The following is a 16,802-nucleotide window of genomic DNA, read 5'->3' as shown; positions in this document are numbered from 1 at the left end:
AAGCAGTCAGTGGAGGAGAGAATCCTGCTTCAGGTTTGACATTTTCTTCCCCCTGCTCCTATCCAGTCCAAACAGGGATGTGTGTCTGGTTCTCATTTAAGGCTCCTTGTCTCTCACCACCCCCTCCCCGTTTTCATTTTTTCCCTCTTTGGAGAAAATGGGAGGAGGAGGAAAAGAAGGATGGCAGTTCTCCAGAAATTTCGTAGTTTGTCCTGTCTCAGCCTTAGAATCCGGGCCACAGCTCCTCTGCAGAGCAATCGAGAGGGTGTCGGTCTGTCTCTGTATTGTTGAGATTCAGTGTGTGCTGCTTCCAATAACCAAGGTTCCTCCGCTGTCTTTCTATCAGATCCATCTCCACCTCGCTCATCCGCCTTCCCTCGGGAGGAGCTGGACAAGACAGGGGAAATATCAAGAGGATAATGACCTAAAGACCATTGTCATTTTGCAGATTTTTGTTTTACTGAAGACTGTGGAATAAAGCTATTTCAGCTCAGGGTAAGTGATACTCTTTCTGGATAATTTTGAAAGAGTACATTTCTAAACTGGTAAAAGTTTGTGCTGTTTTTTACAACTTTTTCGATATTGGTTTGACCTTGTGTCTGACTGAAATTGACCTTGGTAGGGACTTTCAGTGTAGCACCTGTGCCGGCAAGCACATCTTCCTTAATCATAGATTTTTAAACCTTGATGATTACCTTTCGCTCAAGAACATCACAGGAACCATGTGTTTGAAAGCTGAGTGATAGCTGTACTTTAGAGGAAGAGCGGTGAAAGGGTTGAAGAACTGCTGTTCGAACGCAGGCCGACAACTACTTTAGTAATGCAATGCTGCAAGATGTGGTTAACAGAGATGTTACAGAGATGTTACAAAAGGGTGCCTGCTGACTTTACTGGATCAGATAAAGCTGCACTTCTGCATCTAAAATGCATAATCTATGCAACTTAGTTGATAGCCTGTTGTTTCAAAGAGCTTTTATTTTAAGGTGGAAATGCATCAAAGTGAGAACCAAGTGCTGATAAATGATCTGACCTGAGCTGTGACAGAGTTGTGAACATATAAGGGGCTGCATTCCACAAAATGGTGCAGTTGCGCTCTCCCACTCTTATGTGTGTTGTTTGATACTGTAGTACTAATACCACAACAGAAAATAATTTTTGCCTGTCCCCGATTAAGATTCTGCCAGCCTCCTGTGTGTTTTCCAGGTATTGTAAGGCTTTTCTACAAAAGCACTGAAGGTTGTCCAAGAGGCACATTTCTGTGCCCTTTACTCCCTTGTTTATAATAATTTTTTTTTATATATATATGTAAATTTGATATAAGTATAATAAATAATTAGATCTCAGTAGAAGTTTATTGAAACAATTGTATAAAACACCCAGCATGCTGAACGTTCACCAAAATTGGCAGATGAGCTCCACCGATTGGTGTCAGTTGAGTGTGGAGATGTTTTCTGCTCGACTACAGCTCCAAACCACACCCAAGTGAATGGGAGAGTGGAAAGTGTGAAGAGCAAGCGTTTTCCACACTACTGGCCAGATGTTTGTTGTTTCTGTAAGATTTTTTTTTTGAAAACCAGGTGTCCTTCATTAATCTTTACCTTTGCTTCCAAAGTTGATGAGACAATGGAATATAACTTTATAATTGCAATAGAAAATGATCAGGAAAAATGACAGATTTGAGTAAAAAACATAAATGTACTTCTCTATTTGATGTCGCTATTTTTGAAAACTTTTAATTCAACAGAGCACAAGCCAGTAAAGTAAGTAATGTGTATGCAAGTGCTGAATGTTTCATATTCCACTTCTAAAAACAGAGTTTAACTCCCACAGCCAGGCTTTTTGGTAAGCTCTTATAATGAGGCACTGGCAGAGCAGCAGTTGGAAAATTCTTTGTGAAGAAGTCTATAAATCAGTCTAGCTAAGCTTTATCACTCCTCTGTGATCTTTAGTCTCTCCAAGTCTTACAGAACCATTTGTCAAGGAATATTCTTGACAAATACAATGCCTCAGAGTTGGTGTGTTAATCAATCTGGTGGTTAATGCATATGACCAGCAACTTAATAGTTGCTAGATTGAATCCCCAGGCAAGGTAACACAAGGTCCTTTTGTCCTTGATCAAGCCATTTAACCGTATTTGCACATGTATTTGCTGTTAACTGGTTTTAGATCTACACAGCTGAGGTTCTGACAATTATTTGTAATTATCAATGAAAAGAACACAATGGATCTGCAAAGTTTGTATATAGCACTGGCTACAGGAAAAGGTAAAAACTAGCTGGTTGCTTTAGGATACACATCTGCTAGGTATCAGACAAGCTAACAGGGACCAGCTGTGTGAAACTCCCCTGGCCGCCTGTCCTGTTTTAACTGTATCATTGATCATCTCATCTGCAGCACATATGTCATATCCTGCCAGACGGTGGAAGGGGCCTTTTGGTCAGTTGGCTCCAAAATCGCCCTATGCTAGGCTTATTCAGAAAGTGCATACTTTAGGGGTTCTCAGTTAGAAGAGTTGAGAGTAACACTGAGAAATGGAAATACAATAAAACAAAGAAACATGTAACTGTTCTTTGGGGAAAATAGTCCTACCAGAGTCAAAATGTTTTTGCTTTTGGTTGTGCTAGCAAAGTACACCTCTGGACATTTTGAAACCAAGAGGCCTGCTAAAAGACAGGAATCACTTCTAAAGTTGTAGGCTTTCTTTGGGAGTTGCTGGTGTGGGGCTAATGTGTGAATCCCACTTTACATTGACCTTGCGGCATGATTTGTGGGTATGCAAACTGAGAGGTTTGAAGGGCTCCAATCGAGGACGTGGGATGTGTTTGTTGGTCTCTTGGATGGTTTCTTTGCCATAAGGCATGGTAGATCTTTTTATGGTCAGCTGAGCCTATAGGCCTTTTTTAATGATGAGAGAGTAGTTTGGCATCTGTTCTGGTCACTGGAAATAGGAGGTTTCTGTGTAGTGACAACCTGATTTATAAGAGTGTGGGGTCTGTGGTTTCAGTGTCAGACTAAGAGAGTTGTCTCTTAGATAAATATATGCAGCCAATAATTAGATACTGTTTATTCAGAGTTTTCATGTTAGCGTAATTGTCGATTACATTCGTTTTTGTCTGCTGCTCATTAATTTCAATGCCAGAATGATGGTGGGATCCTTGAGTTTTTGTGTGATTTTAGTTTTGTTCCATTCTCGACTTCCATCTTACCCCTCTCCTAAGCCTTTAATGTTCAAACATCAAAACATTATAGGGCCAATGAGGAGTTGGGATTGAATCAAGACTGACTGTATGAGTCAGTGTGTGTGGTCATAATCATTTCAGTATGCGTTGTCTGCAGAAGGCAGATCCCCTGGTCTGCGGCACCAAATAAAGACACCAAATTCCTAAGGAGCTGTGGTAAAATGTAATGCAATGCACAATGGTGAATATGGGACCATTTGGAAACTTCAGCCACTGTCCATATAAGATTAACTGTCTATAAAAGGGACAACTGTCCACTGTAAATACTGTTCTCCCACAGACACCTGTATACACTTATGGAGGTTTTACAGAACTGGTAAAGGTTTCTTTGAGGCTATGTTTATAGGGCTGCATGAAGGATTGTAAGACACAGCTGATCTTCATTAGTTTGTTTGTGTCTTGCTATTTTAAACAGTGATCATAAAGCATTGGATGAAAGTAGCCATTGTGCAGAAACTGAGACAAGCAGCATGGGAGCAAGGACAAAATGAAGACTAAAACCAGTAACAATATTATAGGTTACAACACCAGAAGCCATAGTCAGCCTGATAGTTCTGTGTTAGTATATTATATTTGGGTTAAATAATCCAGAAGAAAATGTGTCCCCATTCAGAAAATGTCAGAAAATAAAATAAAAGCTTATTTGGGTAGTCTAATAATAGTAGTAAGAATAGTAGTAATCAATAAGTAATCAATAAGCAAAAAGTGACGGCTCCCCCAAATACAGACATTTGACAAGCAATTGGTTTTATTCAATTTTACAACATCTACTGTTTTTTTTTTTTTGATATACATTTAGATTGTTGTTTTGATATTCCCTTGGCTCATGGTGAGCTGGAAATAAGCATGCGCCATGTGTTTTTATTATGTTTTTTTGTGGCAGCTTGGGAGAAGCCATAGTGATGACATGATGACAGGTTGGTCACACTGACTACCGGGCAAGAGCAACCTCTCTCTAAAGACACATCTTGGCACAGAAGTTGCTTTCAAGTGACTCTGTTACAGACTTCAGCACATTAATGATGAGCGCAAATGTATAGCACCTTTTATTAGAAGAGGATGGATGAGACAGTGAGAATGGGGTCCAGACCATGTGGCTAATGTAGCTTTGTCCTTTTTAACAAGCAACCGAAGGTCTCAGAAATCACTGTGGTAGGGTCCCTATGATTTTCATTGTGTCAATTTAGGCCTGTACTCTCAGGTTCCAAAAGGGTTATTTGGTTGTCCCTGTGGGAGAACCTGGTCGGCCACTGGATGGGAGACCAGATGATGGTTGTTATGTTGTGGGACCAGAAGTGTTGGAGGGCCAATGCCCCGGGGCAGTGAAGGTTACAGTGAAGGCGACAGTGGAAGGGACAATGAAATGTCTGTGTACAGCAAACATAATTCCTTCTAGTAAATCACTTTCCTTTTCCGTTAAACATTTACATTCAGTACAGTACATCCCAAGATCCAGTTCAGATTGTGTTTTGGGACACTGACAGTTGTCCAAACTGTTAGGACCCGGCCAAATCTTTAGTTTGACATTATACCAACTGTCAGATAGGCTGTTCAGTGGGGTCTGGATAAACAGAAGGCCAAGCTGAACGTAAACTAGCTGTCCAAATTCTGCTCTCAACACTTGCAGTGTCTGACAGGGTAGTGTTTATACTTTCGTTATTGCAGAGTTTTGTGGATTGGCTCCTTTTCAGATGCAGCTTACCATGGCTTTAGATCTTTGTGAGAAGTAGCCTTTTAGCTTATTTCTTACCCAGGAGCCAATTTCAATTAATTTCAATTGGCTTCAAGAGCAGATTTTGTTGGAAATGTGTACAGAAGCCATCAGTATTTTTCAAAACTGGTGAATGCCAGAAAGGGAACTGTGTTTTTAGGCCCTGCATGTGTGTTTCAGTATTTGGGCCACATTTACTTAGAGTTGACATAGATGCTTTTTAAAAAACAGTATTTTATCCAATTTCAATAACTGCAGTAACTGTAAATTACTCAGAATAGATGTAATTTGTGTTACTGTCATGATGTCATTGATGCAGGTGTAAGGCTGCATTCAAACTCAGGCTTACATAATGCTCAAAATCTGACTCAAGAATATCCAAGACTTAATGCTGTTCATTTTATTTTGTTAACAAAAGTTTTCTAACGTGCTTGTGTATTTTGTAATATTCAAAATATGACTTCAATGACCTATGTGAAACAGCCGCAGGAGGATTAAAGAATAAAGTGTTTCAAGAAATTAGCTAAATCTAATAGCTGCAGTTCTGTCTCTCAAAAAATAGCACTGCAGTTAACGTTCATTTAATACTAATCAGACATTGTTCTGACCCTGAACCAAAAATATGTTACAGTATGCCTATGACACTACACTGCGTTCATCAAAGAGATTAATCAGCCTTTAACATCATAGAACCATTCAAACCAAAAATTCAGGATCTTGGAATGGTTCCCTCTGCAACTGGGTCTTGAAAGACCCGCCTCCTGATGGTCAGGATACAACGTCAAATGAATCCAGGTAATCATTCACAACAACAAGGCTAAAGTTGAACAGCTGAAGGTTTCAAGTCGGTTTACAAATCACCTAGACCTTATTATGGTCCATACAAAAAATTTGTAAAAGTGGGTTTCTGGGCATGTGGTTTAAGCATGGATGTGTGTATGTGTTGATGAGCATGTACATATGTATTTGGACAATGTTTTGCTGAGCCAATCATGCTTACCAAGGAAGACCTCTAGAGTGAATGACCAGAGAATGCTCACCATATTAAAGAAAAAAATAACAAAGAACTGTCTGGCAAATCAGGAAACCCTCTCCAGGTGGTAAGCGTGGATGTGTCAGTCACTAACATTCACAGAAAAGCTAAACTAAAGAGGCTACACTGCTGGTACAAAAACAGAGATTAGCCTAAAAAACAGTATGGTCTAAAACATACAAAAACAGTTGAGGTTAATGTTATCATGTTCCAGAGTAATGGCAAGAGGAAAGTGGGGAGAAAAAAGGAACTTTCATACCAAGTTATCTGGGAAATAAACTGGATGGGGTTTTATGTTTTGGGCAAGTGTGGCTGCTACTAGAACTGTCTCACGTGTCGTTTTTTAGGGCCAAAATGTGGAATTCAACTTCGAATGAGCGTGAATTTCAGTTGCTGAACACAACATTGACGGCAAACATGGCCCGAAACAAAAAAGAACAGAAAATGTATGCAGTGCAGGCCTGGCAGAGCTTTAACAGGAAAATTACCCAGGGTCTTGTAATGTCTATAGGCTGTAGATTTCAAGCAGTCCTTGACTGCAAAGGATTTGCAATGAGGTACAAAATATGAAAACCCTGTTTGATATTATGGTTATTTGTCCTATTACTTTTAAAAGTCAGGGGACTATCTATAAGGTGCTGTCATTTTGAATTTGATGCCAGCAACACATTTCCAAAAAGTTGGGACAGGGGCATGTTAACCACCCCTTTTTTTTACAATACTCTGTAAGTGTTTGGGAACTGAGGAGACCAACTTCTGTAGAATTGAAATTGAAATGTATTCCCATTCTTGCTTGATATAGGATTTCAGCTGCTCAATAGTTCGGGGTCATAATTTTCATTTCGTACATTTCATTTCATGTTTTCAATGGGTGACAGGTCTGTACAGCAGGCAGGCCAGATCAGCAACCGGACTCTTTTATTATGGAGCTATGCTGTTGTAATACATGCAGAATGTGGTTTTGCATTGTCTTGCAGAAATAAGGCCTGCCCTAAAAATATGTTATCTGGATGGCTGCATATGTTGCTCCAAAACCTGTATATATTGTTCAGCAATGATGGTGCCTTCACAGGTGTGCACCCATGCCATGTGCACTAATGCACCCCCATACCATCACAGATGCTGGCTTTTGAACTGTGCGCTGATAAGAAGCCAGATGGTCACTCTTCTCTTTAGTACAGAGAATGTGGCGTCCATGATTCTCAAAAATAATAAAACATTTTGACCACATCAGACCACAGGACAGTTTTCCACTGAATGAGCTCAGGCCCAGAGAAGGCAGCGGTGGTTTTGGATCTTGTTTTGCCAGCGCAGTCTTTCACAGAGGTTAACCCCTCCCCATCCTCATATCTGACAGAACCATCCTCTCTGGATTGATCTTTTAATACCCAATCATATTACTGAGTTCTGTGATATTCCACAAGGTTTATTTTTTTAGCATTACAAAACCTTTCCAGTCTTTTGTTGCCTCTGTCCCAACTTGTTGCTGGCATCAAATTCCAAGTAGGCATATATTTTTCAAGAAACAATAAAATGTCTCAGTTTCAAAATTTGATATATTGTCTTTGTACTATTTCTTATTGAATATACAGTTTAAATTATTTGCACATCGCGTTTTGTTTTTATTGACATTTTGCACAGCGTCCTCACTTTTTGGGGAACAGAGTTGTGAAAAAAAAAAAAAACTGCAATGACATTTCTCAGTATGCATACCCCTTTCAAGCGATCTCTACCACCTGTGACTGTTTTTGTTAATGACAGAGACATGGTTATTGAACTCATTCATTTAAAATAATTTATTCCTTATGTTGAGTTCTTAGACATATGTTAAAAAAATAATATTCTAGCTTATCCCATTGGGACATGGGAAGTGTTGCGTTGCATATTACAGTGTCCAGAAAGTCTTTACCCCAACTTCCATGATTTGCTTAAAAATGTACAGCATCCACTGAGATTTCTGGAAAACCAGTAATCTGTACCATTTTTGCCTGCAAAGTACTTGCCTGCATAACGATGGGTAACTCCATGGGCAGCAGCAATATGGAATTTTTATTTAACTGGCACAGTCAAGGGAGTTGAAGCAGGTAATAATCCCAAAACAAAATATCCTTGAAAAATCACCTTGAGACAAATGTAAAATGTGCCCCCTCTTATTTCAAACTCAATCCAAAATAACTCCCCTTGGGCTGAACTATGGGTATTTAGCTGCATTCACCTTTATTATTATGTTAATGAAGGACACTAATGAGTCTTGCGATTCACTCTTAATAATTTTTTGGGTCCTATTGCTTGTTGAAGGCGTAATTCTAATATAACTCATATAATTTGTTTTTGTTCTTTTGATACATAAATGTCCACAGCATGATTATTAATTGAAATGCCAGAACTTAGAATACTTGGCTTGCTAATGTATTCTAGCATGCAAAATCTATGCAAGCTTAGTGTAAAAAAGTAACCATGCAGACACTGAATGGTTTTAAAAACACTTAGTGACAACTGCTGATGTAAAAAGGGCTTTATAAATACATTTGATTGATTGATTTTAAAGGAATTAAAGGAATTTTGCTTTCTTTCCACTTGCTTTTAGATGGATCCTTACCCTGCAAGTATTCTATTGGACTAGAGAAACTATTGATCAATGCTTCTGATATCTAAACACCCGTTACAAACTTCAACTCAAATTTGCCACTGCTTGCAAAAATACAATCTGGATGTTATCACATCAGGGCATGTGGAAATGTGTTTTTAATGTTCAAACCACCTTCAGGTAACAGAGATTATATTTTTCTTTGTACTCGCACACCCTGAATAAATTATATTTTCATTTGTACCCTGTTTTTCAAATACAGGCTTATTGCCCTTGCCTTGGTGCATTAAATGTTTGAGACATGTCTTTCAAATCCAAGACATTCTGTTGCTAATCACACTGCTTGCTTAACTAGGAAGGCATTCACTGGTCAACACCAGGCAACACAATCAACTTACAGGGGGCCTGACCTACCACAACTAGTCACTAGAGCGCATTGTGGCAAGGCAGACACTCAAAGCATGTGTGTTGCTGGGACAATTTACACTGTCCCATGCTAGGACATTGGGTATTGGGCATTAACGATATTCTGAAACCAGGATTCAAATTCCTGAATTCTATGGAATAGCTGTACTGCAACATTCAGAACCCCACTTCAAAATATGTGTAGCTAATGGCTAATGTAAGTTGAGGTTTGTCATGGTTGTTTAAAGGAAATCAGATAATTGATTACAGTTTTTATCTATTTTTAAGGAGAGTGACCATCAAATATCAAGATGAATTCCCCTTTAATGGGTCAGCACTACATGTGGATGTGGATTTGTGCATGAGAAGATGAACTTATATATTGTCTGTTGGGTGGGTGAATCCAATGTGTGGGACATTTTTGTGACCCCACTTAGTCAGAGCAGTAGTTTACAAGGCAACTGATTACTGTGTTGTAAACACTTCCTCAGGGATCTACAAAATTCCAGAATTCAGACAATATGGCACATGACTTTCCATGAAGGTCTAATCCAATACAATCTTGGTTTCAAACAAAAATATTTCAGCTTGCCTAGCATTAACCACAAGCAGAATTGTCCTAATATTGCAATCCAATCCCATCGGTCTTTACAAGATAGGCTAGAGCGAGTTTTCATAACACAAAAACGTTTCAGTTGTGCTGATGTTTATATCATTTTTGTAATTAACAGGCGCCTGATGTCACATGAACACTGTTGTTTTTTTGTTCCCAGTCGATGAGACCTTTTGGAATGGTCTGTGATTTTGTTGCAGTTGCACACAATGTTGCAGTTTCATTATTATCAAAATGTATGTAATCTTATCATGGTAATATTAGATTATTAGAATATTAGATTAAAATCTTACCAAGGAATCTTAGGTAATGTTCTTTGCCCTCTCTAAAATGATTTAGCTTACAGCCATGCATCAGATGCAAATCATAGCAGGTACACTCATGTTTGTGCATGTTTAGCCATAATCAAAGAATCATCATACATACAATGATATGTGCAGTTGTCTTACAGTGGTGTACATCTTAAACTATCCCTAGGTTTAGTCTTGATTCTTGATGATCTGTAAAATGTGCAATATATTGAATCTAAAATCTGTTTTCCTATGAACACTTTCATCAGGGGGTGTTTGACTGGAAAGTCCAGTTTTACAGTAGCCTTTGTATTTTCAATTTAGTTTTCAGTTTTTTTTAAAACCTTTTAATGTATATGAGTGGAAAAATGTAATATATAATACATGGAAAACACAAACCCTAATGTAAAAATTTTACTTCCAATTTTAACACCCCCCCAAAGAACGTTTACTAGGTAGAAATGATGCTTCTCACAACTACCTTATTCATAATTTGGACTGGCTGTTTAAACAGGTGGTTGATATCATACCATTCTAGGCCCTACAAGTTCTAGTTCCAGTCTGAGCTCAAGATCGCCCTGGTTGGCTCTTTTTGGGACAGATATAAATGAACCACCAATTACAGCAGTCTGAGAAAAACAAGGTAGCCAGAGTGTGGCTGTTGTTTTGAACCCTGAACTAGAGTTATTTGCTGCCAAGAGCCTGTTTTTGATGTGGTTAAGGAGGCTAGCCCTAGCTAACATTGTGGTAGCATTTGAATCACATAGTTCTGCACATAGTTCCATGTGAGGTTAGTATGAGGTATATTTTCTCCAATGGTGTGTTGTGTATAAATAACTGTAAACATGCTGTTGACATTCAGCGTGTGTTTTCAACATGTTACTACAGACAGAAGTAAAGACAGAAGAATTAAAAACAAGGAAGAAAACAAAAATATGTAACTGCAGCAACTACATTTTTTTAGGTTTGGAAATGTCAGAAACATGGACAACTTATGAAATACTGCACACTGGCCTTGAATCAGTTGGCCTAAATTCTTCCAAAAAGTTATGGGTACAACAGTACCCTGACCTAAGGGAACAACATCGTTAGGGTTTAGGAGACATTAGGTATTCAAAGATCTTCATAACGTCCTTATCATAATGATAATAACAAAGATAATTTCCTTTAAAATATATTGTCATTTTACAATGTTGGTAGTGGGAATCTGACATTTCCAGTAGTACTACGGTTTCTTCACAAACTTTCAAGACTACCATTGCTTCACCTACTGTGGTTTCATAGGTCAAATGACTTGTAAAACACATGCCATGATGCTGAAACAAAAATATTCCATTAACCTTTCTGTTCTATTTTATTTCCAGGTGTTTTTTTGGTGCTGGGGAGATGATGATGAGGAAACACCGGTTGTTACCGCTGTGCGCTCTTCTGGGCGTCCTATTTGTAGGACTGCTGCCCAACCTTGATGCTCAAGAAGGTAGGCTTGACTCACACTTTCCTCCACAGTTCAGTTTGCAGGCCTCTGAGCCCCCTGCATCTAAATCCCCTGTTAAAATTCTGTAGTTCACAGTAATGCTCAGTAATTGCTTTACATCTCAGATTCTGTGATCTTTAGCATCGGTGGATCTGTGCTAGTGTTATTCAGGATCATCCCTGTTATCAGCACCAATAAGTACATGGGGAACAATGTCAGAATAGTTTATAAAATAATTGGGTGCACAGTGCATTTGGAAGGAATTCAGAACACTTCACTTTTCCCCCACTTTACATTATAGCCTTATTGTAAAATGTGTTCAATATTTTTCTTTCTTTATCTATTCACAATAACCCATAATGAAAAAGCAACAGGTTTCTAGAAACATTTACGTGACCCTTTTTCAAAACACTTACAATTAAGCTAATGGGAGAAGAATGGGAGAAACTCCCCAAATACAGGTGTGCCAAGCTTGTAGCATCGTACCCAAGAAGACTCAAGGCTGTAATTGCTGCCAAATGTGCTTCAACAAAGTACTAAGTGCTCTAAAAACGTTTAAAAAAAAAAATAAAAAAATGAATACATTCTGAACGCACTGTATGTCCACAATGATACCTTTGTACTGTTGTACTGATATTTAAGAAGTGTGTTTGGTTGCTTAATCAAAGTTAGTTCTCTGGATGAATTTAAAGGGTATTTTACTGTATTGTATTGTATGGAGTTAAGCAAAACATATTGTCAATTCTGGAGTAACTGTAGTCTGACTCATTGTTTTAAGTCGGGGGACTCAGTTCCACCACATTTATGATTTTCTGCCAGATGAAGTGAGCTAAGGTGCCTGAATAAGTTAGGCAGTGTCATAGGCACGGTTTCTGGCAATGTTCGATACACCAACAGCGTTACAGTCTTACCATTAGGTTTAGCTGCTGGCACAGCTTTATGAGAGTCCTCAAAACTGGGTTTCTTCTTTTGAAGATTGTGCACAAGGGCTGGCAGCCGATATATACTTTCTAGTGGATTCATCCAGGAGTATGGGACAAGAGAATTTTGAGCACGTCAGACAGTTTCTGTACAGCGTGGTAAAAGCTCTACACGAGGGTGGAGATGGCAGATTTCAAATCGCCCTCATCCAATACAGCGGCTCACCCAAAACCGAGTTCCAGCTGAATACATACCCATCTCTGCTGGGTGGCCTAGCCCACATCCAAGCCATGTCCTACCTTGGTGGGGGCACACGAACAGGTCGTGGTTTGGACTTCATCATCCGGGCACACCTGAATGCGGCAGCGGGCAGCCGTGCTGGTGAGGGCGTGCCCCAAGTGGTGGTGGTCCTGACGGACGGGCGATCCCAGGATGACGTAGCTGAGCCAGCCGAGGTGCTGCGGCTGGCTGGTGTGAAGGTGTTTGCAGTGGGGGTGCAGGACGCCGTGGACTGGGAGCTTAGGGAGATGGCTAGCACACCACAGGAAGCACACATGTTCAGCGTAGAATCTTTCACGGGCCTACGGGACATAACCCAAGACTTAGTGGTGGGCTTGTGTGGCGCAGTCACCCAAGCCAGGGACACCCCCATGGCTTTCCAAGCTAACGAAGTGCCTCAAGATGTGACAGGTAACACCAGTGGGCCAGTGTCACTTCCATACTAACGCCCAACTACCCATAAGAACACAAAGAAGCTGTGAATGAGTGGAAATGTCTGAATAGAGCTCTTTATTAACATGAATAAGGGATATTTAACATGATAACCCACATATGCCATCAACTGTCCGGCACCCATTAACATCACTGTTACTCATCACATTTAATTTGCCCATAACACTTTAAGATCACCACCCAGGTTTGCATGTGATTTACTCTCCTAATACTTCTCATAAATAATGTTTTTGATAGCACTGATGGTTGGAATGCCTCTGCAAGCCACATAGAACAATTTATAAAAAGTGTGTGTAAGAACTAAGAACATGCCTTCTCAGTAAATCAATCAGAATGTCCAGTGCTATTTATATGGTGTAAAGACTAATCAATATATGTTTGCCATTTTAAAAGTAAAAGTCATGGCAGACCTTTAGAAGGGGATAGGCCTAAAAATATACTTACATGACTGCACATTTCCGTAAAAGTACAAAGTAAAGGAACTTTGCTGTGTTTACCAAGTTAGGAAAGTTCCTAATTAAGACCTAAATGACCAGGTAAAGGTTGTACATTTGGGTGTTGATTAGGAACTTCCCTCACTTGGTATACAGAGCAAAGTACTGAGGAATTCCTTTTACTTTGATCTCTTCACACTGCTATCATTCTCTCTAAATCATATAATAAACATTCCCAAAACACCTTCAGTTCATAATCTTTTCTCTTCTGAAATATTTTATAGATGCACACCAGGATTTTAAACAAATTATTTGACTTTGTTCTTCAATTATATGAAAAGTGTGACATACAGTAGTACACAGGAAATGGGCACCCATGTTGGCTCATGAGGACCACTTTCACAACTACCGGCTCAAATCTCCACAGTACATCATGAATTGCTTTAGTCTCATTTGACGACAAATGTCAAGCAATTCGACATTCCATAGGGCTTAAAACTTTGAAAAAAGAAACTGAATGGCAATAAAAAACTGTCTCTCCAATGGGTCCAATGTGGCCAAACACGGCGAGCAGCTTTTAACCCACCCACTGCTTGAGTGTCTTCTTTATGTTTGTGTGTTTTTTGGCTATGTTTGATCATTTACTGTCTTCCCAACTTTGTAAAATATGTGCAGTGCATTCTATTCTAAAACTGAAACAGTGATGAACCTGCCTGGACACATCCTTGACTTGCAGCGGAGCCTAAAGATGTATATTTTTTTATCTAGCATAGATTGACAGGGATATTGACAGGGCAAACATAATATAATTTCAATAAAGCAGTAAAAATGTAATCTCTTAGCACAATAAAATGGTACAGAATAGTTGTTCAACCTCTTGATTAAATTTTAGAGTCTCTTAAGCATCAAGGATGGGCCACAGTGTCATTACTGGTACACATAATCTCTGAAGTCTGTAACATGAGTCTGCATGGAGTGGCTGAACACAATGGAGTTGTAAGGAGGTTTTGTTTAAGTGCATTATCATGTAAACAAATCTGATTAAAAAAAAACTGATCAAAAGCAGGGACTGATATTTTTCAATCTATAGTATACATTACATTGGATTTGTTGAAAATAACATTTCAAGACTCATGAAATGGAGGATATTATGAATACAGTGCTTCAAAGCTATTTCGTAATGTTTTCTTGATGCTGTTCATTTTCACACTGGCCTAAACATTTTTCGAATCATCTTAAATTAGTATTGATGAATTTGTTTGCATAAAAATGCAAAATCAGTGAACATTATATAGAAAGCTTGTTCAGAATAATATACATCCATAATTACATTGTCTAAATATTTTATCACTCCTTGGTTCAGCCTACATGCAGTATAATGTTTTTTTTGTGATTGATTGTGTTCACCATGAATGTTATATGTAATTATGTGCCAGCACGTTCTCTCACCTTCTCTGTTTTAACGCTTTCACATTACGTTTTGTTTCTGTTTTGTTTTTCTCTCCCTATTAAGCACAAGAGTCAGCTGACCTTGTACTCTTAATTGACGGATCTGAGAACGTTGGAGCGGCCAACTTCCCCCGCGTGCGTGAATTGGCTTTGAGACTCATTGAGGGCCTCGATGTGGGCAGCGACACAATTCGGGTAGCTGTGGCTCTGTACAGCGCAGACCCAGATGTTCAGTTCTTTCTAAATACCTATGAGGACAAAGTCTCCGTCCTGGATGCTGTGAAGTCCATTCAGTTCCCAGGCGGTGATGAGGCTAAACTTGGTGCCGCCTTGGATGAAGTCGCCTCAAACCTCTTGAATCAGGCATCGGGTGGCAGGGCAGAGGAGGGGGTGCCCCAAGCTCTGGTGGTTATCAGTGCCGGGCCGTCCAGTGATGATTTCAGTGTGGGTGACAGGGCCCTTAAGGCAGCAAACGTTATTACGTTTGGTCTGGCGGTCGGTGATGCAGCCCTTGCCGAGGTGGAGACTATTGCTTCAGACAGGAGCTTTGTTCAGTCAGCCCCTGATTTCAGGGCAGTGACGAGAATGAGTGACGAGTTGCTACCATACATTATCGGGGTGGCCCAACGCACCATTGTAGTTCAGAATGAATTCACAGAAGGTAGGTAACTTCCAAGCAAGGTGGGGTGGGGATGTTCATGAACAACATCACTTTAGTGTGTCTTGTAGCTGATTCCATACCTTAGTTAAGAATAATGAAGACTTTAATTGAAGATGGCACGCATAATGCATTTATAACACTTTCATAAAATCTGTCATAAAACTACATTAGAGTTTTGCAGTGACACTTAATTCATTCAATTCATTATTTATTATTTATAAAAATTAAAAATTTCAAAGAATATAGTATTTAGTATTTCTTTAAAAAGAAAGAGTTGGAGAACACTTACTTAAACATTGAAAACCTCTATCCTTTACATACTTTTTCTCGTGGACTATCCTCTTCACTATAAACTTGAGGTTTACAAAAAGTAATTAATGTTTTCATTGTGGATGTTGATGTACGCTTATAGTTATTGTCTTGGTGGAAGATTCACCAAGTATTAAGTAAAAAAGCCCCATAACATAAAAGATCCACCACCATAGTTTATAAGAAGTTGTGTTATTGTTGTAGATAGTTTTTAGATAATCAAAGAATCCTAAATTTGCATTAACAAGAATTACATTTTATGAAATGCTAAGTGCTACAGAATTACAGAAAGACAATAAGCAGAACCAAAGGTAACTTTTGCAAACATCTGTTTTACTTGCAAATTATCCAATTTAATTTGAATTGGCCACTTTCTACATACCAGCCCTCTTCAAGTTTTAATGCTGTAGTGAAGCACAGCATTTTAAATATATTTTGATAAAGAAAATGTAATTACATTTTTATCTTATTTTAACATCTGTGAATGATGCTGCAACACTTAAAAACATCATATGACTGATTTCAAATGGGTCTAATGAATGCTTACATTTAATTTATGCCAACTTCAAGTTAGGTAAAATAACTGCATTTATCTTATTGTGAGCATTTTGGACTTGAGGGTACTCTCCAAATTACTCTAAGTGTGATAGATAAATCTAATGTTATTACTGAAATAAATACAGTGTCTTCCAAAATGACTGTTACCCTTGGTAAAAGGGTAAAATAAAAGGCTATACAAATGATATTGTCAGCTAATCTTACACTCAAGATATGACAGAAATCTCCTATATAAATAGTTTTAAAATACATTTCATTAGTATTTTGTGCACATCCCCCTTGCCATGATAACATTAGTTAGCCTTTTTCGTCTAATGCTCTCCCACCTTTATCAGGCGGGAGAACACAGTGAGGGATCTGAGACTTAGAATCTATTCATCCATGCA

The 16,802-nt window shown here is 38.8% G+C and overlaps 1 protein-coding gene across 1 annotated transcript in view; it reads left to right on the top strand.

Annotated features, from left to right (window-relative positions):
* Positions 1 to 236: 236 nt before the first annotated feature.
* LOC117592792 (collagen alpha-3(VI) chain-like) overlaps positions 237 to 16,802 on the top strand; it is a 34,519-nt gene continuing 17,953 nt past the window's right edge. The window contains exons 1-4 of the mRNA XM_034286773.1: positions 237 to 495; positions 11,243 to 11,355; positions 12,328 to 12,963; positions 14,953 to 15,549. Of these exons, the coding sequence (XP_034142664.1) occupies positions 11,265 to 11,355; positions 12,328 to 12,963; positions 14,953 to 15,549 (1,324 nt within the window). The 5' untranslated portion in view covers positions 237 to 495; positions 11,243 to 11,264. The remainder of the gene's footprint in view (positions 496 to 11,242; positions 11,356 to 12,327; positions 12,964 to 14,952; positions 15,550 to 16,802) is intronic.

This window comes from Esox lucius, chromosome 16, assembly GCF_011004845.1.
Source record: "Esox lucius isolate fEsoLuc1 chromosome 16, fEsoLuc1.pri, whole genome shotgun sequence".
NCBI classification, from domain to species: Eukaryota; Metazoa; Chordata; class Actinopteri; order Esociformes; family Esocidae; genus Esox; species Esox lucius.
The sequence above is the reverse complement of the archived record's forward strand: the minus strand, read 5'-3'. Positions and strand labels throughout refer to the sequence as shown.